Raw genomic sequence first — 23,867 nt, forward strand, 5'->3', positions numbered from 1 at the left:
AAAATGGACACGCTTAGGACAGGCACGAGTTGCGTTCACATTAGGGCTTTCTCGGGATTGGGTGCTTTATGTTGGGTCGCAGACGAAAAGCGATAGGAATGGATGTATTTCTATGATGAACCGTGTCTTTTCGGGATGCCAATTACATCTAACACATACGCACTTATGATTCAGTCCCGATTTCCAAGTGGTCTGTTCTGTTCCCTGGTTGAGAGTACAATCAAGGACATGCCGGATGATCACCCCCTCCTTCAACAATACTCGGAGCGTTTGTCCGCCTACAGACCGGAATACGTCACCACCGTGACACCACCGTGACGCTCTCTACGGTGTAGCCACCAGCAAAAAGAACCAATGTTGGGATTACTGACCTACTGGAGGCCAAGCAACGCCAATTCCGGCCACTGACTTGTCAAGTCCAGAATTGGCTTGGGCTCTGATTGCTACAAGTATCCTTTTGGAACAAATCTATGACAACGACGCCGGGAGTGCCTGCCGCAGACACAGCGCCCAAAGCGTTGAGGGCGAACAGCCAGAATTTTGATAGGCGTGATCCTAAGATGGGGGACACGACACTGGTAGTCGTACCTAGTAGGGAGACCTGAACTGACGTGTACAGTATGTGTACAGTATGTGAACAGACGGTATGTGTACATATAGTACTAGGGGTAACCTACAGTACAATACAATAACATACTTCAATCGATTCACGCTAGCCCCATGGGGCTAACACGTCTCTTCCGCCTCCGACCTTGAATCGAAATCCTCCCACCTGTTGATGGATGGAGCTTTCGTTCAATGTGTAGAGGTCCACATTTGCAGCAGCCTGAGTAGGTCATGTCAACGACAATCACCAAGCGCAGGCGGGCGAGGAAGGCATGCATCCCGTGCCATCAGCGCAAGCGAAAATGCGACACCGTGTATCCTTGTGGGATGTGCACCACCCACGGCTATAATTGCGCCTACACCGACGGCCATCCTCCGCCTCCAGCCAAGCGCACAAACCTGGAGCGCGATGAGGGAAGTCTCAACCGAGGTCAGATCGAGCCAGTCGACTCGCCGGCCCAGACTCCCCTCCCCGCCGTGGCCGTGGGGCCGTCTCCCGGCATCTTTGACGAGCAAAAGTTTCGATACTCTGGGGCATCAGCGGCCATGGCATTCCCACATATCCTTGGAGTGGCTCTGGGCTCCGAGAGTCCTCCCAAGATGCGGTCATTCGCTTACAACTTTGGCGTCCGCCCCGAAGAAGCATCCAACGCTCACTGCTTTCTGGGTGACCTCATCTCGGAGGAAGACCTTGGCTTCTTCTCGGGGGTGTACTTCACCGTACTGGGTCCCATCGGTGACGTGATTGACCCTATCACCTACACGCAGCGATGCTGGGACTATTACCGGGGTTCCGGCAGCAATGCGGCCGCCTTTGCTGCTGTAGCCGCCGGCGTGGCGGCCCTCGGATCCTTCCTATCCCCACGAAGACACCCGCGGGAGTTGGACCTGGTGCAGTACGCCAAGGCGATTCTCGACGATCCCTCCTCCATGCGTCTGCATGGCATTGACCACATCGTTGCGTGGGGCATGCGAGTCTTTTACCTGCGAGCCACAACCCGGCCTAGCAATGCTTGGATCGCTTCGTGCACGCAAATGCATCTCTGCGAGGCCATCGGCCTGCACGAGGAAGTCACCATCACGAAGATGGCCTCCATGGCAGGTGCCGCCATCATCGGCCATAGTGCTGACCGTCTGCGCAGGATCTTCTGGATCTCGTGGGCCGGGCATAACATCCTGTCTTATGAGTACGATCTTTCGTCGGTCGGATATCGGACCGTGACTTGCCAGCCCATCATCTCCGTACCAGGGTCCGTGGCTGATCAGTTCGTACAACTCGCCCACATTATCCCCTCGCCCAACGCAGCGTTGAAGTACGACACACAGCCTGCTAGTCCCACGCAGGAATTATATTATCGTCTCAAGGCCCTGGATGAGTTCAAAGTGAGCCATCCGTTCCTGGTTGTGACGAAGGCGGATCTTGCATTTTGCTTTTATCGACGGCTCTACCAGCTCAAGACCCAGATACCGGACGAGATCATCAAGCTCGTCATTAACAGCGGCAACGCCGCAGTGCAGGCAGCCAAGGGGCAAGCCGACCAGGGTCATCTGTTTTGGAACGCCATTGGCAGCGTCTTCCAATACTGCTGCATTCTGTTGGCCATTGACACTCCGGTAGCTTTTCCCCACATTGACAATGCGTTTAAGGGCCTGGAGCACCTTGTCAAGGCTGCCGATACCGGACTGACGCGGGAGGCGTTGTCGATGGCACGGCACCTCCTCGGCTTAACCATGACCAAGAAGCGAAAGGAACTGGCTCAGCTGGAAGCTGTCGAAGCAGGTTATGGGTTTGGTCAGACACCGCCGACAGCTGAGGCCAATTCCGCGATGCCAGACATGAGTTGGGAAATTGACTGGGATCAATTCTTCATTGAGCCATACTTGTCTATGCTCGGCCCTGACCTTCCCCTATGAAGACGCTGATGAGCGTGCATACGGACTCACCAGAGTCGCCCAGAATTCCAAAGCTGGATGGATGGTCAAGTCGGACGGAGTTAAGATCCGGCATCTGCTTTTTATGTATGACGATACGATATACTGAACACCCACATATAGCCAGTTCACATCTAACCCCGGACCAGGAATAATCCCACTTTCCTGTACTTTGCCATGGTCTATGCCACAGCGACCGGTAGTTCTTGCAAAGCATAGATATCTTGCGTGAGCGGCTTAATTTGCGGCTATTGCGGAGGTAGCCTCCTTATCGCCGCACCAGCCAATCAGGAAGCGTTCTCGCACCCTTGCGTGCGGCGGCGGCGGCGGCCCGGCGCGGGTTTTGTCAGTGGGAGGACACACAGAGTAGAACATAAATAGATGTGATCTGGGAGTATTCCTGTTCCTATCACAAGCCTGAGCCAAAGGGGCAATTCATTTAGCACCACATCCAGCGAGAACACCGACAATCAAGCAGTTCCCTGACCACCATGGCCATGTACGCCAAAGACCAGCCCGCCGGCTTCACAAACACAATCGAAAGAGTTGCCATTGTTGGAGTAAGTGAACCTAGATCCGCATCGAGAGATACAGCACCACTGACCATCTCATCCAGGCTGGGGGTACCATTGGATCCCACATCGCCCAGGCGCTTTTAGACACCGGAAGACACACTGTTACAGCAATTTCCCGCAAAGACAGCGACAACAAGGTTCCCGACGGTGTCCGAGTCGCCTCGGTCGACTACAACGATGAGGCCACCACTGTCGCAGCTCTCAGGGGGCAGCAATTCCTGATCATCACCATGGCCCCCACTGCGCCCCGAGACACCCACAGCAAGCTTGTCCAGGCGGCTGCCAAAGCTGGCATTCCCTATGTGATGCCCAACGGATACGCCGGTGACATTGAAGACATCCAATTTGGCGAAGATACATTGCTGGGGCCTATCGCCAGAGCCCACAGGGACGAGATTGAGAGGCTAGGCATGCAGTGGATCACAGTGTGTTGTGGGTTCTGGTACGATTACAGCTTGGCGGGTGGAGAGGCGCGCTTTGGGTTCGACTTCGATGCCCGTTCCCTGACAGTCTATGGCGATGGCAACGTCAAGATCTCGACGTCAACATTGTCGCAGGTGGGACGCGCCGTGGCCAAGGTGCTGAGCCTCAAGGAGCTTCCCGAGGACGATAGCGACAAAAGCCTCACTCTGTCCACGTTTCTTAACAAGGGCGTGTACATCACGAGCTTTGTAGTCAGCCAAAACGAGATGTTTAACAGCGTCAAGCATGTGACCTCTACCACTGACGCGGACTGGACGATTACTTGCCAGGATACCAAGAAGCGGTACGAGGATGGCCTTGCTCAGGTCAAACGGGGGAATATGGCGGGTTTTAGCAAGATGCTGTACGCCAGGGCGTTCTACCCAGGTGGATCGGGTGACTTTTCGTCCAAGGCGCAGAATAGGTTGCTCGGGTTACCAGATGACAGGCTGGATCATGCTACCCGGGTGGGAATCGATTTGGTCAAGGAGCTGCAGCTTCGTGTTGATCGCATGGCGGCTTAGAGCAAAAGGAGAGTGTATGCTCGAAGGTATGGAGTTCTATATCATAATCGATAAGTCTGGCCATCAGTCGGGGAGTCAGAATTGATGCCTGGCTTCATGTGCTTGGAGCTTTGGTTCTATATTCTGCAAGTATCGGGAACTGTCAGGCTGGCTTTGCGAGAGGAACGCGTCTCAACATTGCTAAGATTCCCAGAGATACCTGGAAGAGGCTTAGTATTTTACTCTCAATCAGATTCCCTACGATCCGGTACTTTGAAAGCATCTTAACAACATTGCAAAGAAAAATATGTTTGTCATAAAACAACGGCTCATTTATTTAGTGATAGCGTCCCGTGGGATGAGGGGTTAAATCAATTTCTTTTTTTTATTTTCTTGTTTTCAATAGTTACCCTCGGAAATCACGAGGTATAAAAACACTTTACTTCATCCCCAGTATTTTAATCTTCTGCCAACTAGCTCGGCATTGAGCCGGAGTGTGGCAGGAAGATCGAGATTGCTTAAGACCTTACTTCTTGTCCTTGTCTTCCTTAGGTGGCGGTGGTGTCGGGCCTGCAGGCTTGCTGCTACCGGAAGTGTCGTAATGTCCACGCCCCATATTGACCAGGTTGGGAGGTAAGAGAAAGATGAGTGTGCTTCCGAAATTGAGACGGTGTCTAGTATGTGTCAGGCTTGCGTCTTTGGCTATTGAGCTTGAATCTCAGATTAGACAGGGTGGATTTGGGGTTTTATATAGCTGGTATGCAGAGAAGAAGAAAGCAAATAGCTGATGACGTCACACATAGTTTTGACCAAGTATAGCAGAAAATTCCGATTCTATACAATGAAGACTTACAAGTAGCACCAGGGCCTAATGTGTGAAAGGGGGATTGTGGTCTTTGTCAGACACAAGGGTTCAAAGGATTCAGCATGCACGATGTTGATGTAACAAAGCATGACAGCAGAGTCTAGTTTGATGCTCTTTGAGCCATTATTATTTGCATCTTCACAAAGAACTGCACAGAAAAGCATGTAAAGAGGTATGTGCAAGACATAGCGTTAGAAGTAGAGTGTGCAGTATCATACTCAGGATTACCTAAACAAAGGTGTAGCATTTCTATTGCTGTAGAAAGCTTTTCCAAAAGGAAGAGAAGGAAAAAGACAAAGCGAGTTGGCAGGCCGTTGCACCGCTGACAATGAAAGGAATGCATGAAAAACATCCATCGAAGAGCCAAAGCTGTGGGCGTATGTCACAGTCATCAGCCTTCAAGAGCAGGCCTTGCAGGTGGTTTTGCACAATAGCTAATGAGGGATGTAACAACAAGTGCCAGAAGTCTTGCCTCCCGAATCAGCCATCGCGTAGGAGTGCTATTGGTGTTGAAAACCTTACTGAAATGCTTCAATTGTAGGAAGGTTGTTGTCTTATGTCCCATGATCCTCACCAGCAGCCCTGGAAGTCACAACCCGAACGACCGGTGATTGATACCGGGGCACCTCACGAGACAGGTGTAGACCGATTAGGCAGAGCTAATGCCACGACGAGCCACGACAGTGTCGTTGCTAGCAAGGTTTGTCTGGAAGAACTGGGTGAGCCTGGTGAAGGGGATGAGGTCGACGCGATCGTAAAGGTCAACATGGCCGGCACCCGGAATCCAGAGAAGTTCTTTCGGTTGGGCAGCTCGGGCATAAGCATCCTCGCTAAACTCGCGGGAGTGAGCCTGATCGCCGGAGATGAATAACAAGGGACGAGGGGAGATAGATTCGATGTCATTGAAGGGATAGAAGTTCATGAACTTGAGATTGCTCGTCAAGGTCGGGTGAGTGGTGAGCTCCGGAGTCGAACCGGCAGGGGTGAATTCACCACGAGAGGTCCGGTAGAAATCATAAAACTCCCGTCCGACAGGTGACGTGTCGGTGGTTAGCTCGTTGGGGGTACCGCTAGTGTAGTGGGTCTGACTCGGGTCCTCCAGCTCGGTCCAGCGATGTTGCGCGGCGTCAGCAATGATCGCCTGGCGCTGGGTGAGATTCTGGGCGTGCTGAAGACCATTTCGGTTGACAGAGCCCATGTCGTACATGCTCGCCGTCGCGATGGCTCGAATGCGCGGGTCGATCTTCGCTGCGCTAATGAGGAAACTCCCACTGCCACAGACGCCCACTGCACCAATGCGCTGGCGGTCGACCGAGACCAGATCCTGGGTGCCAAGGTAGTCCACCGCGGCGCTGAATGCTTCAGCATACAAGTCGGGCGAGACAGCATTGCGCGGCTCCCCCGAGCTTCCTCCCCAAAACTGATGGTCAAGAGATAGAGTGACAAAGCCCTGCTCGGCGAGCTTGGTGGCATACAGATTGGCACTCTGCTCCTTCACGGCCCCCATCGGATGGCCGACGATAATGGCTGGTGCAGCGCCCCCGTTCTCAGTGAGGTTGTGGGGGACGAAGAGATTCGCAGCCACAGTCATCTGATATTGGTTCTTGAAGCTAATGGGCCGGAGGGTCACGCTGTCACTCCGGTAGAAGTTGTTGGCACCATAGGACATGTTTTGGGCGGTTGCTGGCAGGGGATACAGCAGAGTTGGTAAAAGGCTTAGAGCAGCTGCAACTTTCATGGTGATTCCGTTGATTCGAAAGGTCAGAGAACGAGAAGATGAATTGGTGCCTCTCGGGTAGGACAATAGACCGGTTCGACCAGCATACTTATAGATCTTCAATTCGTTGGTCTACGTCATTAGCCTCAGCAGAAGAGGTGTGTCCCCAACTCCTTCATGCAAGTTGCTGACATGTGGGGCGGCACTCGCCCTTGGAACCCTAACCATCCAGAGTCTCCGATGGATCAGCTGCGAGCTTGACAGGGGACCCAGTTTGACTCGAAAATGATAAAAGGCCAGTTTGCTTGGTCGTTCCCATTCCTTGCGCCTCATTCTTCTTGTTACTTTTTCAATCCACAATAAGCCCTGATCCTCGTACGCGTCCTCCTCCACCAGCCAAGCGTCAATTCGACATGACTCCTTACGTCCATACCGGGCCGGTCAACTGCGACCAGGGCTTTGACACCGGCAAACTGAGAGACAAGCTAGCCATCGTCACAGGAGGTACTTGGTCCAGAGACCTTTTCCTTGCCCGGCCATCTCCGAGCTAATGAACGAACAGGTGCTAGTGGGCTGGGTGAAGCCTACGTGCGAGCGCTGGTTGCTGCCGGGTGGGGACAAGCCTGAAATTCCTTTCTCATCATTCAGAGTCAGCAGCTAAACCTCGTACACCAGGGCCTATGTGTGCTTCGCCGATATTGACCGAAATAAGGGCAAACAGCTGGAGCAAAAGCTCGTCCGGTATGCTCCGTCCGATAATTTTGGCTCAAGGATTGTCTGTCTCTGACGGGGAGTCGCATTCAGAACCAAGTTCGTTGCCTGCGACGCTAGTCGTTGGGCTGATCAGGAGCAACTATTTCACGAGGCAGTGACCTGGTCCCCAACCCGCCGCATACACTACGTGGTGGCAAATGCCGGGATCCATCGTCCGGACGAAGTCTTCCTGCAAACTCCTCTTGCCCAGGAACCGTCCGAGCCGGATCTGAGTATCATCGACGTCAACATCAAGGGCCCTTTGTACACGGCAAAGTTGGCTGCGCACTATTTCATCCGCCAAAATGGCACCACACCCACCCATGAGCAGGAGGATACCTGTCTGATTCTTATCGGGTCAGGCGCAGCTTTCCTGGACTGTCCCCGGGGACCGCAGTACAGCGCGAGTAAGTGGGCAATGCGAGGGATCATGCATTCGCTGCGGCGGACCACGTACTACTACGGATCGCGCATCAACGTGATTTCTCCCTGGTAGGTTGCAGAAGCGTGCATGTTGTTAATGGCGTCATGGCGTCAGCTAATATATGGCGCTAGGTACGTTCGAACCAATATCCTCTCGGAGGAGGCCTTCGCCCACGTCTCGAATACCGGGGTGCAATTCGCCACCACTGAAGATGCCGGGCAGTGTCTACTGCGGGTGCTCAGTGACCCCACTGTCAATGGTCATTCGTTCTTCGTCACGGCGAGAAAGTGGGCAGCCAGGGGCTTCATGGACCTGGATTTGGAGGATTACCCGGGAAATGCGCTGCTCGGGGAGATCCAGACCGAGCAGATGCTGAGTGCGCCGGTGTCGGCGGGTTTGTTTGTGTGAATAGGCGTCTGTCCAGGGTCTTTGCCGAACAATAAAGATGTATGGTTCACCATGGATACATTATTCATTGCTTCTTTGGGAATGCCAATCCGTGGGGGGATGTCAGCCTGTTTCATGATTACCATGGTAGACAACCGATAGAAATGAGGAAAATGAGTTCAAGTGGGGCTCTTGGCGTAAGCCGGCTGCATTAGCGCCTTACCTTATCTCCAACCGAGATTCCACCGAAGACGGAGGCACATCGCCATATGCTGACTCTGGGATGCAGCCATGGTACGGAGACTAGGGCACTGCCTCTCGACGCCCTCAACGCCCATCAGCACCGCTTGGCAGACGCGACTGGGAACTTCTAGCTTGCATCACTATCAAGCACCCTCTAGGCTGTGATCGTCATATCTGGTTTGTAATCAATACGCCATCTGCTGAGAGTCGGAAAGATACTGGACATTTCAAAGGAGGCTGTGCTTAACCCTCAACTGGGCCTTTGATACCCGTGCTTGGCGGCGCCACGACTCAGTGAGACGGCTTACGGTATCCGAAGTAGAATCCGAAAAAATCGGCATTGATTAGCATCAACCACATTGTTTGTGTACAAAGAATAGTGTTGCCTAAGCACTTTGCTTCACATTGTGATGACTGCAAAGCAAATGGCCGTCCCAAGTAGGGTTCCGCAGTCACCGCGCCGTTTTGTGATCTAGTTTTGCTATCCGGCTTGATGCTTTAAGAAGGGGCTTTGAGATGTTGAACAAGTCAGAGTCTCAATCCATTTTCGATCAATCATGTTCCATCGCCTTGTCCTCTGTTTCCTGTTCGCCGTATTACTTGTTCATCAGGCCACAAGTGAGTGAACAGTCGCAGACCTGCGTCGCTCGAAGCCGGCTAACCTGACTAGGTCACTCGACCCACGTCCCCAGAGTAGAACGTGCAGCCCGAGTGAAAGAGATTGACCTTCATTGCCTCTCGGGGGATGCTAGTGTAGCAGAACAATTGAACCTTACATTCGCTATTGACGGATATGATAGCCGGGTCCGACTGCAGCTGGAGCCCAATCGTGCCATCATCTCAAAAGATGCCCGCCTTCATTATCTCGATGGCAGTGGAAGGCTCAAAGAGGTTCAGTCCTTTGCCGACCACCAAGGAAGAGTCTTCCATGGCGATGCCTGGGTATCTTCCACCAATAGCTCGTGGCATTCAGCTGGCCGAGCCCGTGTATATCTCATTCGTGATGGAGACAGCCCGTTGTTCGAGGGGGCTGTAAATCTCTTTGGTCAGTACTATAATCTTAGAGCCATCACCAAGGTGGATGGCTTGGTTAATAGCTCCTTGACGCACGTGGAGATTACCGCGCCCGATGCAGCCCTAAACCAGTTGCAAGACTTATCTACAGGCACGGTGCAGCACACTCGCGCTTTTGGAGAGTTCACCGTCTTGGCATCAGCAGGAGTAGTGACGCATAGCCGGATTTCCCTGCGCCAGTACATGGAAAATTTCGACGAGCTGCTCCAGCACATAGGCAGCACCGCCGGATGTCCCACCTCGCGAAGGATTGCTCTCATTGGCCTGGCCACGGATTGCACCTTTCGAGAGGCGTTTGGTTCGAGTGAAGAAATGCGACGAGTACTAATCAGCATGGTCAATGCAGCTTCGGAAGTGTTTGAACAGACTTTCAACGTCTCTCTTGCCATCCGGAACCTCACCATCAGTGACGAAGCCTGCCCCGAGCGCGCTCGCGAGACCACGCCCTGGAACGTACCGTGTTCCGCGGGGGATATAGACTGGCGTCTCCGACAGTTTGCCTCCTGGAGAGAGTCCCAAGATGGGGCAAATGCCTACTGGACGTTGATGACGAACTGTCCCACCAACAATGTGGTGGGTGTGTCTTTGGTCGGGGGGCTGTGCAACATCAATCAAGGTGCCAACGTCGTGGCGCGCACTTTGAATCAATGGCAGGTCTTTGCGTGAGTGTTTGATTCCTGCTTCAGTCCGTTGCTAGTCCGATCCAGGCTGACGGTTCTTTGATCTCAAAAGCCACGAATCAGGGCATATGTTTGGAGCGATTCACGATTGCGAATCCCCTGCCTGCTCTTCGTCTCGCGCGCAATGCTGTCCCCTTTCCTCCTCCACATGCGACGCATCCGGTGCATACCTGATGAACCCGTCTTCCTCTTCTCGACAGACCACATTCTCACCCTGCAGCATCGGGAACATATGTTCCTTGATCGGCAACCGACGGGTGCAGACCTCGTGCCTTGCCGATGGGAGCGACCGCAACCTGACTATGATAACACCAGATGGATGCGGAAATGGTATCGTCGAAGAAGGGGAGGAGTGCGACTGTGGTGGACATTGTCAGGAGGACGCCTGCTGTGATGGGGCCACGTGCCGCTTCCGGGAGGGGGCAGACGCTCGGTGTCGGGGGAATCATGGAAGTCAATGTCAAGGCGACAGCTGTGATAATCGGCAGTCAACTGACTCGTGGTTTCATCGCTACCATTCTCTGGTAATTGGACTGGTTTCGGGGATCGGAGGAGGGTTAGTTCTTGGGGTGTTGATTGTCTTGATCTGGTGCTGCAGTACTCCTCGTCACCGCGCGGTGTCCAGAAAGCGTGCGCCCGTGGCAGCCCAGAGGTGATCTGCGTCGCACAGTCCAAAGGCAGAAGAAACCTCAATGGCGATATTTATTCCTGCATTAGCTCTAGGGATGGCAATAACGTTGATTCTGAGCGCATGATGATTGGTCGTTGTAGCTAGGTGGCTAGCTGGCTAGATGGCCATTGTAACCCTAACTGGTGCCAACGCAGCGCAGGCACTCCTCTCTTTGCTCGCCACCAATTGGTTGAGACGAGCAGTTCGGGCGATCCCACGAGTAGCCAGCGCCATTTGCGCACGAATTCCTCGGTTGCCTCCCAGTTCCGGGGATCCCACGGCGTTCCCCAGACCACGAGGGAGGCCCCCGTATTGTGAGTGTCCCAGAAGGCCATCAGATCCCGGCAGAGTTCATCTTCGTCGAGCCGGTCTCCGGCGAGAATCATGACATCGCGCATCCGGGGGAAGGGGAAGAAGTCCAGCCAGGGATGATGAGGCACGAGGCGCTGGATGGGGGTGGGCTGGAGACTCGGGGGGATTTGTGCTTCCGAAGAGCCCGGCACCGACAAGTTGAAGATGGACAGCGCATCGTCCGGCTGCATCCAGGCTGGAGTCATGCCCAGGGCGCGGATGTTCTCATTGATGGCGCGGTGGACATTCAGGCGGCGAAGACTGACCAAGTGCTCAATCTGAGGACTGCCCAGCCGGAAGCTCTGCTGAGCAACTGCCTCAAACTGCCGCCGGAATTGCAGGGCGCCTTGAGGAACGAGATGGCAATCTAGATCGTTGTCATTGGGCTCATCGGGTGAATGCGACCGTGGGGAGTCTGTTGAGTGGGCGGTGGTGATGGTGGTGGTGATGTTGCGGGCCTGGACCAAGACATTGAATGTAGACTCAGTAGCCTCGCCTTCTGATGCAGAGGATTGATTGATTGCTTTCTGCTTCATGCCTGAAATTTCGGACAATGCAGGTGAATAGATGATCATCACGTTGACAAAGGTGATACTTTACATACGGTAGGCGCGCTGATTCAATCGGTTCTGCAGACGGCGTCGTTTTTGTCGGTCGACCACTCCGGTCCAGTCATCCTCAGGGACCCAGAGATGATTCTGCTGAGGCATCTGCGCCAGGGCGACAGTAGTCGAATTGTCGGACATCATTCAATTGTTGGCGATAGTTGATAGTAGCCCAGCCTAGTAGGCGAAATTGACACCCGTGACGAGGGAAAAGAGAAAAGCTGCCTAACTTAATAATCAAGTTACCGGAGGCGATAACTAAGTTAGGCAAGTAAGCGGGTATTAGGTAAGTTGGCACTGCCCGGACCCTCCCTTGTCTTGTCTTGTCTTCGGCAGTTTCCCGGCCAGTACCGTAACTTACAATTACCTCTTACACAATAAATACGATAATGCAATTTTCATTCACTGGGTCGGGTCATGCATGGGTCTTGAGTCGTCTTTGATTGCAAACTATCTTTTTTTTCTTTCTTTTTTTGTATGCTCTCCTCCGTTCCTCTTACTCGTGGCGATTCGGAATGGTGATGCTCACTCCGGGAAATCGCCTGGCAAGCTCATCCAGGATGATCGTCGCATCCACCGCATACACAGTCCGCGGATTCTCCGATGGACGTGGGCCGGCTACAATCATCGCTACGAGAGCCTCAGATTCCGCATCCACCACCCATGCGCCTAGCAAGTCATGATATGGAATCGAAATTCTCATCCGGTAGGCACTGACAGGGCCTACCAGCAGGTTATGAAGTTGTCCATACTTGGTCATTCGAAAAGTCACTGGCTCCAACCAGGAATCCCACAGCAACTCAATCAACCGGCGGGTTCGGTAGTATGGGATAAATCCTCTCCAGAGCGAAACGGGCCACTGCGGCGTCACCACCTTATCCGGGGTCATATCATGGTACCAATAGTTGGTCCAATGCTCCGGCTTGGGGCCCAGATTTACCAGGGCCCAGCCTTGCTCACGGCTCCAGAACCGGGGGTCGGGCTCCGCCTCGTTGGCCCGGTCCGGTGGAGGGCCGCCGATGTACTGATCGGTCTCGACGCTATATATCGCGCTACGGGAAAAGGCCGGCGGCTCAGATGGGCGACGGCGATACAGGAATGGAATCATGCTCGTTAGCCCGTAGTGGGTGCCATCGATCTCCAGGATGCCCCCGATAATCCCATACCGCGTGGTCTCGGACGACTGTCCAACGCGGTAGTAAGTCCCAGAATAAGTGGCTGGAGGAGCCTCAATCCCTGCCTCCCTCGTTACCTCAGCAAGTGCCGCAGCAATTGCCTCACGCATTTCCTCACTCATTGCCTCACTCATTGTTGTTGCGCTACAGTGCAGAAGAGGGAGATGGGGGAGATGGGGCTATTGGTGGCGATGCTGCGCAAGGCATTCAGTTGTGCCCAGACTAAAGGGTTATATATGTTTTTGGGCGACGTGGAGTACCACTCACTCCTTTGTACCCTTTTTTCAGCTTGCTGGCTGGTGTTCTTCTTTATGTTCATAACGACTGGCGTAATCTACTGGGGATCTGCGACAAAGTACGAGTGTGGCTGGTGCGGGATGGCTGGCCCGTTGTGTGATGGTTGCAGAAATGACACCATTGGAGAAACCCCCTAGGTCTTATCACCCCTCACAAACATAAGGAATTGGCCATTAACCTGCCATGCTGATCACGTCAGGATGCAATGGCGACAGGATGGATACCGTTGACGTTTGGTGTTGTTGTTGTGGTTTTCCAACACAAGATGTCCACATATATATGAGTACTTGGTGTATCATTCGTCCAATGTCGCGTGCAGCTCGCAGCATTCCAAGTCAGCAGCCAACAATGCCTCCCCGATGTCGTCGCGTGGCCGTGGTCGGCACTGGTCCTTCAGGACTGTCAGCTGTCAAAGCTCTCCATGATGAAAACACGTTTGACACGATCCGGGTTTTTGAGCGACGCGACCGTGTTGGGGGCATCTGGCACTACGATGCGACTCCGGATCCCTTCCCTAGCCCTAACACTCTTCTCGATGGTCCCAACCCAGCCCCTTCGGCTCTCCCTCAATTCACCCCTTCTCTGCCAGAGAACCCCACTGCTCGCACAGGCATCTATGATCACCTCGACAGTAATGTCGGAGCTAAAGCCATGTCCTTCACCCACACTCCATTTCCCGAGGTCAACTCGGCTCTCTCCATCAGACAATTCGGACCCGCCAATGCCTCTCGTCCATTCCGCGTGGTAGCCAACTACATCGAGGATCTGTTCCAGCCCTACCTCCATCTGGTCTCGCTCCGGACGACAGTCGAACGGGTGGAGAAGATCGCCGAGGAATGGAGACTCACCCTGCGGAGATCCGGCCAGCTCTACCGCGGGGTCCCTCAAGACTACTGGTGGACTGAGACCTTCGATGCCGTGATCGTGGCGACGGGGCACTACAACGTCCCCAACATCCCCGAGATTCCAGGGCTGGCGGCGGCGTCGGAGGCGTATCCGCGTGCCTTGGAGCACGCCAAGGCCTTTCGGAGCGCCAATGACTACGTCAACCAGCGCGTTCTGGTGGTGGGAGGCAACGTCTCCGCCGCAGACATCGTCACCGAAATCCACTCCCTCGTGGCAGGGCCGCTGTATCTCAGCCAGCGGGGGTCCAACCCCGTCCTCGAACCCGCCTGGACGCTTCCGAATGTCCAACGCAGACCCACCATTGCGCACGTGTCGACCACCGAGCAAGGCATTACCGCGCACTTCACCGATGCCACCTCGGTGACCGTCGATAAAATCATCTTCGCCACCGGCTACCGAGCCTCCTACCCCTTTCTCATCCCCGACCCTGTGACCCCGAACAATCGGGTGGCAGGTTTCTACCAGCACATCTTCAGTATTGCCGACCCCTCGCTGGCTCTGGTGGGACAGGTCCGGGCGGCCATTAGTTTCCGCGTCTACGAGTATCAGGCCGTCGCGGTGGCACGCTACTTCGCCGGTCGGTCGAGGGACCTCCCGACTAAAGCGGAGCAGGATCATTGGGAGTTCAAGCGCTTGCAAAGTAAAGGAAATGGAGTTGGCTTCCATGAGATCAAGCCAGATTTCAAGGAGTATTTTGACTTTTTGGTGGATCTTGCCGGGGAGGGAGCCGGATTACCGCCGTGGGAGGACCGATGGGCGGAGGAGGCGTTTGAGATCTTGCAGGCCAAGGAGGCCTACTGGAAGAAGTTGAAGGCTGATGAAAGCCAGAGTGCAGTGAGAGCAAAGTTGTAGTTAGCAAGTTGTAGATAGCATCACGATCAAATTTCGTTCATGATCCAGGGCTGATGGGAATGTATTTCAGACAACGTATTGCTTAGGCCACTCGCTGGATTATGTCCCTATCAAAGCATTTGATATTCCCAGTGCTCATCCCTTCTTCCAAGCTACGGCATGTTCAAGCTCCAGTACATTCAATATAATCGACCAACTCGATGCTTCACGATACTGCGAGAACGGCAACCGCCCAGGCCGGCAAATTCACGGTAAAGCTGCCACGACCCGTCACAGTCGAGGTGGTCGGAGTAATCGACACATCGTGCGGATAATTACTCACGAGCTCGCCGCCCGACAGTAATTCCAAGGATCCCTTGGTGGTTCCCGCAATATTGACCGTCACGTTCTGGGCCGTCGACCCGTAGTTCGCCAGCTTCACATAGTAGACTTTCTCTTCAGACACAGAAGCGACCCAATAGACAGGTCCAAAGTCTACAGTGCTTGTGACGGGGAGGATAGTGGTCCCCCGGTTGGTAGAGAACAGCTTCTGCACATAGAATGAGGTTGAACCGGTGATGGAATCAGGGCTAGAATCGAGACCGAAAAGATCCGGCTATTGCGCGGAGAGACGTTCTATTAGCCACCGTGGATACATTCGATTGGGAAGGACGCATAGAATAATACTTACCGACCACTCGGCCATGTCAAAATGCTCGAGCAAGGGCGCAAAACTCGCCATCTTGACAACATCGCTGTTGCGTTCCAGACCAATCATGTACACGGCTTCGGCACAACTGCCCTGCATGTAGCTCCAGTAGGTGGTGCTTCCATCATTACCAGTCGTGCTGGCGTATTCCCCAACTAGAAGGGGATGATCACGAGAATAGTTGTCAAACTCGTTGAAAAGGGCGACAAAGGAGTCGGGCGAGAGATAGTGGTGGATATCGGTGTAGGCCCCCGTGGGCAATGTCGCCGGGAGGCAAGAGCTGGAGGTCGTCGAGGCAATGATAATCAAATCGGGATACTGGGCATGAATTGCATCGTAGATTGCCGTGAAGCGGCTGGCGTAGGTGCTACATCCGCCTTGCACGTTGTCTTCATTGCCTACCTCGATATATTTCACTGGCCAGGGCTCCGTGCGGCCGTTCCTGGCCCGCAGCGCACCATATGTCGTCGTCGTAGAGCCAAGCACGTACTACAGTAGCCCCCAGAGTCAGTCGCTCGAGTGGAGTGGATTTCCATGTTAACGACATACCTCAAGCTCGTTGAGGATATCATCAATGTACGGGTCCAATGCTGAACCAGAGATGATACCTCCCCCCAGAGAAAGACCTGCCCAGACGGCAAGAACTGGCTCCATTCCCATGTCTTCACACCAGTAGAGATACTCGTCGAGGCCTAAGGGTTGGATGAGCATAATTTCTTCCGTGCAGTGCTGAGGAACGTACCCAGTGCGTCGGTGTTTGCGTAAGTCCAATCGCCTGCAAGCCATTAGATAGATCTCCAACTGTGTGCTCATAGGATGAAGGAGATGTGTCATACCTTGGCGACCTGGTCGATTGACAACAGCGCCAATAGTCTCATTCCATTTCCACCGATTGCTGGGACTAGCTCCTTCACTGTGCAGAGGATAGGGCTCAGTACCACAAAATAGCCCGGTTCGCGACCGTTGAACCTACAGATTATTGCCTCCCGGGAAACGCAGGAAGGACGGTTTGATCTCCGCAAGAAAGCTGGCAACGTCATTTCGCAACCCGTTTTGTCTGCACAGCAACAAGATAGTTTGGTTAGACAATGGTCGAGCTGGAGTGTCGAACTTATGTCCACTAGGTAGACTCACCGTGACTTGTATGTGGGTGGGAAAAGCTGCACCAAGCCGAAATTAAGAGACTTTCCAGCCACCTTCGTAGCATCAAACCGCAACTGCCACTCATTGTCTGCATCGGCAGACTGACTAGACTTGAAGGTCGTCTCGTAGGATGTGAACTTGCTGGTAGTACTTTTCACTGTGATGTTGTGGTCTGCATAGACGATCCCGCTCGAGGTTCCCACGAGCCGGAGATTGACCGTCCCCGAGTAGGCGCCTTTGATGTAGAACGAGTTGCTGTACGTGGTAGCCAGAACGGGAACCCCATTGTAACCTGTGTTGGCAAATCCTACGTAGCCGGTGGCTCCGGAGGGGACTGTGACCTTGAGGGAAGAGGCGATGGCGCTGCTCACAGGATTGGAAGTATCCTGTGTGATGTTGACATTGCCTACGGCGGCATAGGCAGTCAGTCCGGGGCTGGTGCCCTGGAACCCGTTGTTGCGAAGCACCTGCCCATGAATTCCCCCATCGCCTATATTCGCATTAGCTGATCCAGAGAAGGCTGGGAGGCATGATAGATGAATTGGGCGACATCGTACCTGAGTTGTTGATATCCTGAGCAGGAAAATCCGGAATTAATATGTAGCCGGAGCGCCGGGTAGACTATCATCACTGACCTCAAACATGATGCCATATAGTAAAGGGCTGGATGCATTTCCTCCAGTCTTAGACACGGTTAGGTCAATGGCCAGTGCCTGACCCGCGAGCCAAGTCACGGCCCAGGCTGAGAGGGAACCAAGATGCATGATGGTGAGACAAATACTTCGGTGCGTTCCGTATAACCCACCGACAAACCAAACACTCTCCATGGGGCATTGTTGAATATATTCTAATTGGGAGTGCTAGGTTGCGTCCTTGATGTGCCGCGACATGCGAGTGTGACTGACTCTATGCAGGCAAACTTCAAAACCCCGCATGATGGGCAGAGTCCACCGGAAAATTACTCAGGGAAGAGGTTGCAGAGCTGCAAGGTACTTCCAGGCACTGACACCAAATGTCAGGGCATGGGTTGATGGAAGGCGTGATTTATGGAGAAATTAGATTGCTTCCGGATAAGCGAGGATAAGGTGAGGGGACCTGCATCGAAGCTGGGAAACAATGGCGAGTCCCCGCATTCCAGCCGGATAAATGCACGCAATCATCGACTATAAGCATAATGTTCCCACTTCCCCTCACGCCAACCCCAGAGCTTAGCCGCAGAGTTAATTACTCCCTCCTGCCTGGCATCCCTACTCGTGACGAGGTCCTGTCGTAGGGACTGCCACGCTTTAGGGCAAAGATGCTCCGTTCAGTCATGCATAGCTCGTGATTGGCACCATCATTGCCGGGAAAGGTTTGCATACATATGTGTTGAGGCAACAAGTCAGTATCTTGCACTAAACTCGGCCCATAGGCCATTAAGGGTCCTTTCAATGATCTACTACTCTATTGACTACTGCTTTGATCTAATGACTGGTGCGTGATAGTCAGCAGAGTCGGGTTTAATCAATGATGGATTTGAGCTTATGCGGCGTCAAAGACGTCGAGGAGATAGGGGACACAAATCCCGCAGTGGACCGCACACGACCTTGTCTTGCCCCAGTCGCGATGAGCATAAAGCATAAGCCCATTTTGCGAGCTCGGACAGGTTTGGGAAAGGTGTAACTATGTCTCATCGTAAGTCTCAGCCTTACGTCTATAAGCATTCGAATAGTCAGTGGCCAACACCGCCATTTCTGAGTCATGTCGATAACAAGCCGGAAGGGGGTTCGGGTAGAATCGGAAGGATCCATGGAGTATAAATAGAGAACCATATCAACACTGTACCAGGGGTCATATCGATACATGCTATAAGAAATGTCTGCTCGATTGATCCCTCGCTCGCCCTTTTTCCACTCCGTCCTTCACTCCTCCTCGACGGCTGCGGTGCGCCCAGAGTTTCTCACTTCACTCAGTTCGTCCTATGCCAACCCACGCCAGCACGTCATAGGCACCGACTGCGTCACCCAGACGATTCCTGCCTCCGCTGTAGCTGGCACTAGTGACGAGCGAGTCCTCGCACTGTTTACGAGCGGCTTTTTTGGTGGCTTCGTTTTTGTCCCGGAGTGGCTGCTGTTGACAGCTGCTGGGGGAAGAATTCTACCCGTGGGGTATACCGGTCCGTATCTCCTGAGCCAAAGCATGGGAGAGCTCATTAATGAAATGATAACCCAGGCTTTATGAGAGAGGGCCACACGGCCCAAACCCTCTGGCGGCGGGCGCATGTCTCCGACTCCCGCCTTCATCCCGTGGGCACCTGCTTTTTCGGCACATTTATGATTCTAGACAAGCACATTGCAGTTGAGTCAGAAGTGGCTGAGCCCGGTCGGCGAGCTACTAGTTGGATTGACTACGGCTTTGGGTCGGATGAGTCCTCATTCGCGGGCTGTCACCGATTCCAAATCACAAGAATCGAAGGTAGTCGCGGGGAAGGCCCGGGCAAGACAGACCCAAGCGCCGAAAGCCAGGTGCAGATTGAGCTCCAATCGTTCCAGTGCAACCCGCAGAGAAACGTTCCTTTCGGCTCTGGAATTCTCAAACAGTTCCATTACCAGTATGCGAGGTTGCTCTTTGCCAATGGAATTCAATCCGTATTACTACGGGGAACCTGAGCACTCCCTCTGATGACTGCATTTAATGCCTACGGCTGGTCCGAGGAATATGACTAGGAGTTCGGCCTTCTTTATCATTGTGTGCAATAGCCCACCCCACTCTAATTGACGATTACCCAACATCTTGGAGTTTCGGTATAACTAATCTTGAGATCATCCTATCTTACTATAATCACACGAAGCTACTTGACAAAGAACATGAATAAGAAATCAAGCAAGACGATTTGTCATGACAGAACACGACACGCCCTGTCAGACAACCTGAAGAATCTGCTGTAGCAACTCGTCTGAGCCGGGACCGACTGGGTTCGCAGCCCGTAGAGCTTCATCGCCATCCTCAGGTGGGTAGATCAACTTCTGGTTGATGTAGCACTTGACGCGCTTCGCCACTTCCCCGGACATCTGGACATGCCGCTCCCAGCCACCCGAGATCACCGAACCCCAACCGCCCAAGTCCAGACAACACAGATAGGCTGCTTGGGAGTACTTCACCATGGATTCACCGAGAAGATCTGCTGCGGCATTATGACCCGCTACCCTGCCCAGTTGCAGGGCATGCTGGCAGGACATCAAGGCATAGTGCCCTTCACTGTCCGCCATGGCGCACGCAGCATCCCCAGTGACAAAGATATGCTCGGCAGACGGGGCACGAAGCCATTCATCAACGAAGACTCGTGCGAGAGTGTCTTTGGGGCCCGGGATCTGCTGAGTGAGGGGCGTGGCCCGAACCCCAGCGGTCCAGATGGCGGTTCTGGTAGCGATGCGTTCTCCGGACATGAGGGCGACTCCGTCAGCATCAACGGCCTGGATTCCTGACCCCAACCGACACTCAACCCCGACCTCGCCTAAGGCTTGCGCGATGACTGGACGCGGTCCCGGCCCCAGCTCAGGGCCAAGATCTTCCGCCCGATCAACCAGAATGACCTGAACGTTGGCAATATGACTTAGTCGCTTGGGTAGCTCCGCAGCCAATTCGATTCCCGTAAAGCCAGCCCCGCAGACCACCACGGTATCTCGTGCAGGGCTGGGGGAAAGAGACTGGAGAGCGGCAAGATGCGCGTCAAGTTTCGCAGCAGACTCCAGGGAGTCCACGTCAAACGCGTGTTGGCGAAGCCCGCTGATACTTTGCGGTTGAACGACCGAGCTTCCAGTCGCTACGATCAGACGATCATAAGGGACTCCGTGTTGTAATCCATCGATGGACTGCATACGAACGATGCGCGCATCGGGATCAATGCTTTGGGCGGTCCCCGGGCAGAACTCAATGCCAGTGGCAGCGAAAAGGGGACCCAGAGGGTGGGTCATGTTGCCAGCGTCTGCCTCATAGAGACGGGGCCGGAGAACTAAGGTTGCACTAGGAGCAATGACCAGGACTTTGACGTTGTCGGTCTGGTTGGCGAGGTTGATGAGGCGCTGGGCTGCCAGGGCGCTCCAGAGCCCGGCAAACCCGGCTCCCAGGATGACGATTTTGGCTGGCATGGTGGAATGGTGTTGAATGATTTGAGATATGAGTGAGCTGTGTTCGGTGAGTGAAAGACGATACAAGGAAGCTACGGAGATGCATCGTTTGTAGATATATAGAGCAGTGGATTCTGTGGACGGGATTCCGGGTACTACGAGGCACCTTGGCATTGATGCTATACACATTGACAGCAATAGCCATTCAATTGGCGATTCCCAGGGGATTCCCAGGGGATTCCCGGGGGATTCCCGGATACCCGGCGCTAGTCTGCATTGGGCACGAATGCTGAGTCACCCGCATCCCACCCACTTCCCTTCCCTGCCTCTCCACTCTTTCTTCATCTTCTTATCGATAAACCCATCATCAACATCATCGCCATGTCAAAAGACCTTTAAACTCACCATGAGTTCCAAGGTCACCCGTTCATCGCTCGCATGCTTACCATGTCGGAGTCGACATCTCAAATGCGACGGCAAACGACCCTCCTGCAGTCGCTGCGTCGAAGCGGCTCAAGCGTGCGAGTACACCCGGTCGCGTCGCGGGGGTCTGGACCGCGCTGCGCTGGCGGAACGGCGCAAGCGCTTGGCCGCCGCGGCAACCGAGACCATCACCAACATCCCTACTTCAACTACCTCCCCTCCCTCCCCTCCATCCAATTCTTCTCACCCGCAGACGCACATCGGTCATTTAGATCAATCAGATCAATCAGTTCTGCTCGACTTGTACTACCGCCATTTCCACTCTTTGCATCCTTATGCACCACCTCAGGCCCACTTCCTAACTCTCCTTCGCGATCCTAGTCACGAGGTCCGATGGAGGCCTCTGCGTGCCGTCATGTGTTGTATAGGTCATATATATCATGCTCACGAATGGTCCGACCCTTTGGAGGAGCAAGCTGAGACCTGCCTTGCACAAGCCTCCCCACTCGATCCCGTCCTGGTTCCGTCCCGCCTCCTCTACTCCATCGCTCTGTTCTGGTATGGACGGAAGGAGCAAGCATTGTCTCAGAACGACCAGGCAGGACGACTGGCAAAAGAGCTACAGATGTATCAGTCACAGTTTGCAGTCATTCACGGTGGTGAGGATCGAGTTTTGCAAGAGTGTTGGCGGCGGGCCTGGTGGGCGGTCTATGTTCTGGACTTATTCTTCGCAGGCACGTTGGGCACGATGACCTTCGCATTCCTAGATGTTGAGGCCACGGCGGGACTACCATGCGAAGAACATGAATATGAGTCAGGTGTAAGCTAAAAATCCCATCCATCCTCATCGATTCCTGGACTCAGGCGGGTATAGGTAATCCCAGCGCCCAAGACCCTCCAGGACTTTGACTGCCGCGAGTTCGCCCTCGATGACCCGGTCTTTTCATCCTTCACCTACCTGATCGGTGCCGCGCGATGCGCCGCAATGGCGATTGCAACCGCTCCACGGAATACAGTCAAAGAAGACTCGACCAGAGTCATTCAGACCGCCGATTCAATACTTGACGGGTGGCTGCTGCTCTTGCCTCCGAGCAGGAAGCAGCTCATGCGTAAAAACGGCGAGATCGACGAGCTCATGTTTCAAGCGCACTTGCTCATTCACGTGTAAGCACGTTGCAGAATGCTCTTGCCCAACCCAGATAAAGCTCACCATCCCGCACAAGCGCCTCCATCGGCCTACACCGGCCGTTTTCCGACCTCAAATTCAACCCGGTTGAGGATCTCTCCAGCTGCTCCCGAGACCCACCCCCAGACGCCCCTACCCCCGAGTTAGTTAACGTCCACACGGTCCGGGTCTTGCGATCCGTCGAAGCTCAGGTCCGCCTCTTGGCCCTCCCCGTACAGCAATTCCATCATACCCCATTCGTCACCTGCATGATCAGCGAGGGCGCCTTATCGTTGCTTTCCGCCTGCTACTGCCTGTTGGCAGGCAAGGAGTTGGCCATCGCACGCGACCAGATCCGCATGATCATCGGATGCCTCAAGACACTGGGCGCATTGTGGCCCCGGACCGCCAAGAACGTCCGCGAGATCCAGACGATCGCGAGCCACGTGCTTGGTCTCACTTCCGCAACGGCGGCCAGTGTGCGCTCCAGGGAGAGTACTGGCTCGAGTGAGCTACCCAGTCTAAGTCACGGGGAGGGGACACAAGCCTCGGGAACTACGCCAGAGGCCTCAATGTCCGGCTCCGAGTCAGATGTCCTTTTGTCTTTGGACTCTCTGCAAGATATGTGTGGGTGGTTCAATATGGGGGATTTAGATGCGGATCCGTCGTGGGGTCTAGGAATTGGCCTCTAAAACCCAGGTTGGAGGGCACACTTACTGCTGGCAGCAATTTACACTATCTATCCATTATACAGAGATAATACCATCATCGCAATACTTGGGGGGTGCTCAGACTGTCGTCGCTTTGAAGAGGACTAAGACCATTGGTCGCGAGGACGAAAGGGCCTCATTTTGCAGCCACAAGCTCACCACCACCAATCTACATAGACTTTCAGATAATGCTTGGTCATGTTCTGGACGGTGTCGATCATCCTATGCCAGTAACGTCCTGTCCTTCCCCTTCTTGCGGGTCAGAATTGTGAAATTATATTAGAACAATCGATCTCGTAAATGTGAGTCTGGCCGAGGTTGAGCACCGGACGAAGCCTAGGAGCATGTTACGTGAGAGCGAATAAATATCGAGCCATCAGAACAGCTATCACAACACCAAAACACCAACAATGATAGCAATTAACCCACAGACAGGCATATGCTCGCGATGGCTAGCGGCAGCGCCAGTGAACATGGTCCCAGCAGCGCTGATGGTACTGGACGACCCTTGCGCTGCGGAGGTATACGCCGTAGCTTTAACGGTGGCGAAAGACG

The 23,867-nt window shown here is 53.9% G+C and overlaps 12 protein-coding genes across 12 annotated transcripts; 7 read left to right on the top strand and 5 right to left on the bottom strand.

The window, feature by feature from the left end:
- Positions 1–808: 808 nt before the first annotated feature.
- BO72DRAFT_446161 (C6 zinc finger domain protein) lies at positions 809–2,691 on the top strand. The gene has a single exon (XM_040944230.1). The coding sequence runs from the start codon at positions 838–840 to the stop codon at positions 2,518–2,520; it is 1,683 nt and encodes a 560-aa protein (XP_040803346.1). The 5' UTR covers positions 809–837; the 3' UTR covers positions 2,521–2,691.
- A 275-nt stretch (positions 2,692–2,966) lies between these two features.
- BO72DRAFT_484540 (aromatic alcohol reductase) lies at positions 2,967–4,102 on the top strand (the record flags this gene model as incomplete). Its single annotated transcript, XM_040947858.1, has 2 exons — positions 2,967–3,098; positions 3,155–4,102. Exons 1-2 carry the CDS (start codon positions 3,030–3,032, stop codon positions 4,097–4,099), a joined length of 1,014 nt encoding a protein of 337 aa, XP_040803347.1. The 5' UTR covers positions 2,967–3,029.
- Positions 4,103–5,202: 1,100 nt separating this feature from the next.
- Positions 5,203–6,715, bottom strand: BO72DRAFT_505441 (alpha/beta hydrolase). The gene has a single exon (XM_040949189.1). It carries the CDS (start codon positions 6,679–6,681, stop codon positions 5,593–5,595), a length of 1,089 nt encoding a protein of 362 aa, XP_040803348.1. The 5' UTR covers positions 6,682–6,715; the 3' UTR covers positions 5,203–5,592.
- Positions 6,716–7,073: 358 nt separating this feature from the next.
- On the top strand, positions 7,074–8,245 carry BO72DRAFT_373358 (putative short chain dehydrogenase/reductase; the record flags this gene model as incomplete). Its single annotated transcript, XM_040941081.1, has 5 exons — positions 7,074–7,164; positions 7,223–7,271; positions 7,336–7,401; positions 7,465–7,905; positions 7,969–8,245. 5 exons carry the CDS (start codon positions 7,074–7,076, stop codon positions 8,243–8,245), a joined length of 924 nt encoding a protein of 307 aa, XP_040803349.1.
- Positions 8,246–9,133: 888 nt separating this feature from the next.
- Positions 9,134–10,877, top strand: admA (ADAM family of metalloprotease ADM-A; the record flags this gene model as incomplete). The annotated part of the gene is made up of 3 exons (XM_040941077.1): positions 9,134–9,663; positions 9,763–10,203; positions 10,274–10,877. Coding segments are annotated over 3 exons (1,575 nt in total), but the record flags the coding sequence as incomplete, so codon positions are not given.
- A 115-nt stretch (positions 10,878–10,992) lies between these two features.
- Positions 10,993–11,988, bottom strand: BO72DRAFT_457025 (bZIP transcription factor; the record flags this gene model as incomplete). The annotated part of the gene is made up of 2 exons (XM_040946307.1): positions 10,993–11,780; positions 11,847–11,988. The coding sequence occupies 2 exons, from the start codon at positions 11,986–11,988 to the stop codon at positions 10,993–10,995; spliced, it is 930 nt and encodes a 309-aa protein (XP_040803351.1).
- Positions 11,989–12,301: 313 nt separating this feature from the next.
- Positions 12,302–13,200, bottom strand: BO72DRAFT_505451 (uncharacterized protein). Its single transcript, XM_040949190.1, has one exon. It carries the CDS (start codon positions 13,154–13,156, stop codon positions 12,344–12,346), a length of 813 nt encoding a protein of 270 aa, XP_040803352.1. The 5' UTR covers positions 13,157–13,200; the 3' UTR covers positions 12,302–12,343.
- Positions 13,201–13,667: 467 nt separating this feature from the next.
- On the top strand, positions 13,668–15,077 carry BO72DRAFT_494207 (FAD/NAD(P)-binding domain-containing protein; the record flags this gene model as incomplete). The annotated part of the gene is made up of 1 exon (XM_040948441.1): positions 13,668–15,077. The coding sequence occupies one exon, from the start codon at positions 13,668–13,670 to the stop codon at positions 15,075–15,077; it is 1,410 nt and encodes a 469-aa protein (XP_040803353.1).
- Positions 15,078–15,282: 205 nt separating this feature from the next.
- Positions 15,283–17,735, bottom strand: BO72DRAFT_505464 (glycoside hydrolase; the record flags this gene model as incomplete). Its single annotated transcript, XM_040949191.1, has 10 exons — positions 15,283–15,672; positions 15,748–16,254; positions 16,315–16,457; positions 16,508–16,540; positions 16,602–16,678; positions 16,739–16,822; positions 16,900–17,398; positions 17,466–17,481; positions 17,544–17,650; positions 17,714–17,735. 10 exons carry the CDS (start codon positions 17,733–17,735, stop codon positions 15,283–15,285), a joined length of 1,878 nt encoding a protein of 625 aa, XP_040803354.1.
- Positions 17,736–18,741: 1,006 nt separating this feature from the next.
- BO72DRAFT_41532 (uncharacterized protein) lies at positions 18,742–19,682 on the top strand. The gene is made up of 2 exons (XM_040942567.1): positions 18,742–19,063; positions 19,120–19,682. Exons 1-2 carry the CDS (start codon positions 18,763–18,765, stop codon positions 19,554–19,556), a joined length of 738 nt encoding a protein of 245 aa, XP_040803355.1. The 5' UTR covers positions 18,742–18,762; the 3' UTR covers positions 19,557–19,682.
- Positions 19,683–19,808: 126 nt separating this feature from the next.
- BO72DRAFT_466930 (NAD(P)/FAD-dependent oxidoreductase) lies at positions 19,809–21,035 on the bottom strand (the record flags this gene model as incomplete). The annotated part of the gene is made up of 1 exon (XM_040946805.1): positions 19,809–21,035. The coding sequence occupies one exon, from the start codon at positions 21,033–21,035 to the stop codon at positions 19,809–19,811; it is 1,227 nt and encodes a 408-aa protein (XP_040803356.1).
- A 385-nt stretch (positions 21,036–21,420) lies between these two features.
- On the top strand, positions 21,421–23,294 carry BO72DRAFT_373389 (putative C6 transcription factor; the record flags this gene model as incomplete). The annotated part of the gene is made up of 3 exons (XM_040941086.1): positions 21,421–22,257; positions 22,312–22,601; positions 22,661–23,294. The coding sequence occupies 3 exons, from the start codon at positions 21,421–21,423 to the stop codon at positions 23,292–23,294; spliced, it is 1,761 nt and encodes a 586-aa protein (XP_040803357.1).
- Between the last annotated feature and the right edge of the window lie 573 nt (positions 23,295–23,867).

The sequence above is a fragment of the Aspergillus fijiensis genome (genome assembly GCF_003184825.1).
Source record: "Aspergillus fijiensis CBS 313.89 unplaced genomic scaffold BO72scaffold_13, whole genome shotgun sequence".
Lineage (NCBI taxonomy): Eukaryota > Fungi > Ascomycota > Eurotiomycetes > Eurotiales > Aspergillaceae > Aspergillus > Aspergillus fijiensis.

What these genes read in the sequence shown, in the direction of transcription:
- BO72DRAFT_505451 (XM_040949190.1), bottom strand. Translation starts at nt 13,156, where the DNA reads ATGAGTGAGGCAATGAGTGAGGAAATGCGTGAGGCAATTGCTGCGGCA.
- BO72DRAFT_505441 (XM_040949189.1), bottom strand. Translation starts at nt 6,681, where the DNA reads ATGAAAGTTGCAGCTGCTCTAAGCCTTTTACCAACTCTGCTGTATCCC.
- BO72DRAFT_446161 (XM_040944230.1), top strand. Translation starts at nt 838, where the DNA reads ATGTCAACGACAATCACCAAGCGCAGGCGGGCGAGGAAGGCATGCATC.
- BO72DRAFT_41532 (XM_040942567.1), top strand. Translation starts at nt 18,763, where the DNA reads ATGTCTGCTCGATTGATCCCTCGCTCGCCCTTTTTCCACTCCGTCCTT. An exon ending in TCTACCCGTGGGGTATACCG is followed by an intron (nt 19,064 to 19,119) that starts GTCCGTATCTCC and finishes ATGATAACCCAG; the next exon opens with GCTTTATGAGAGAGGGCCAC.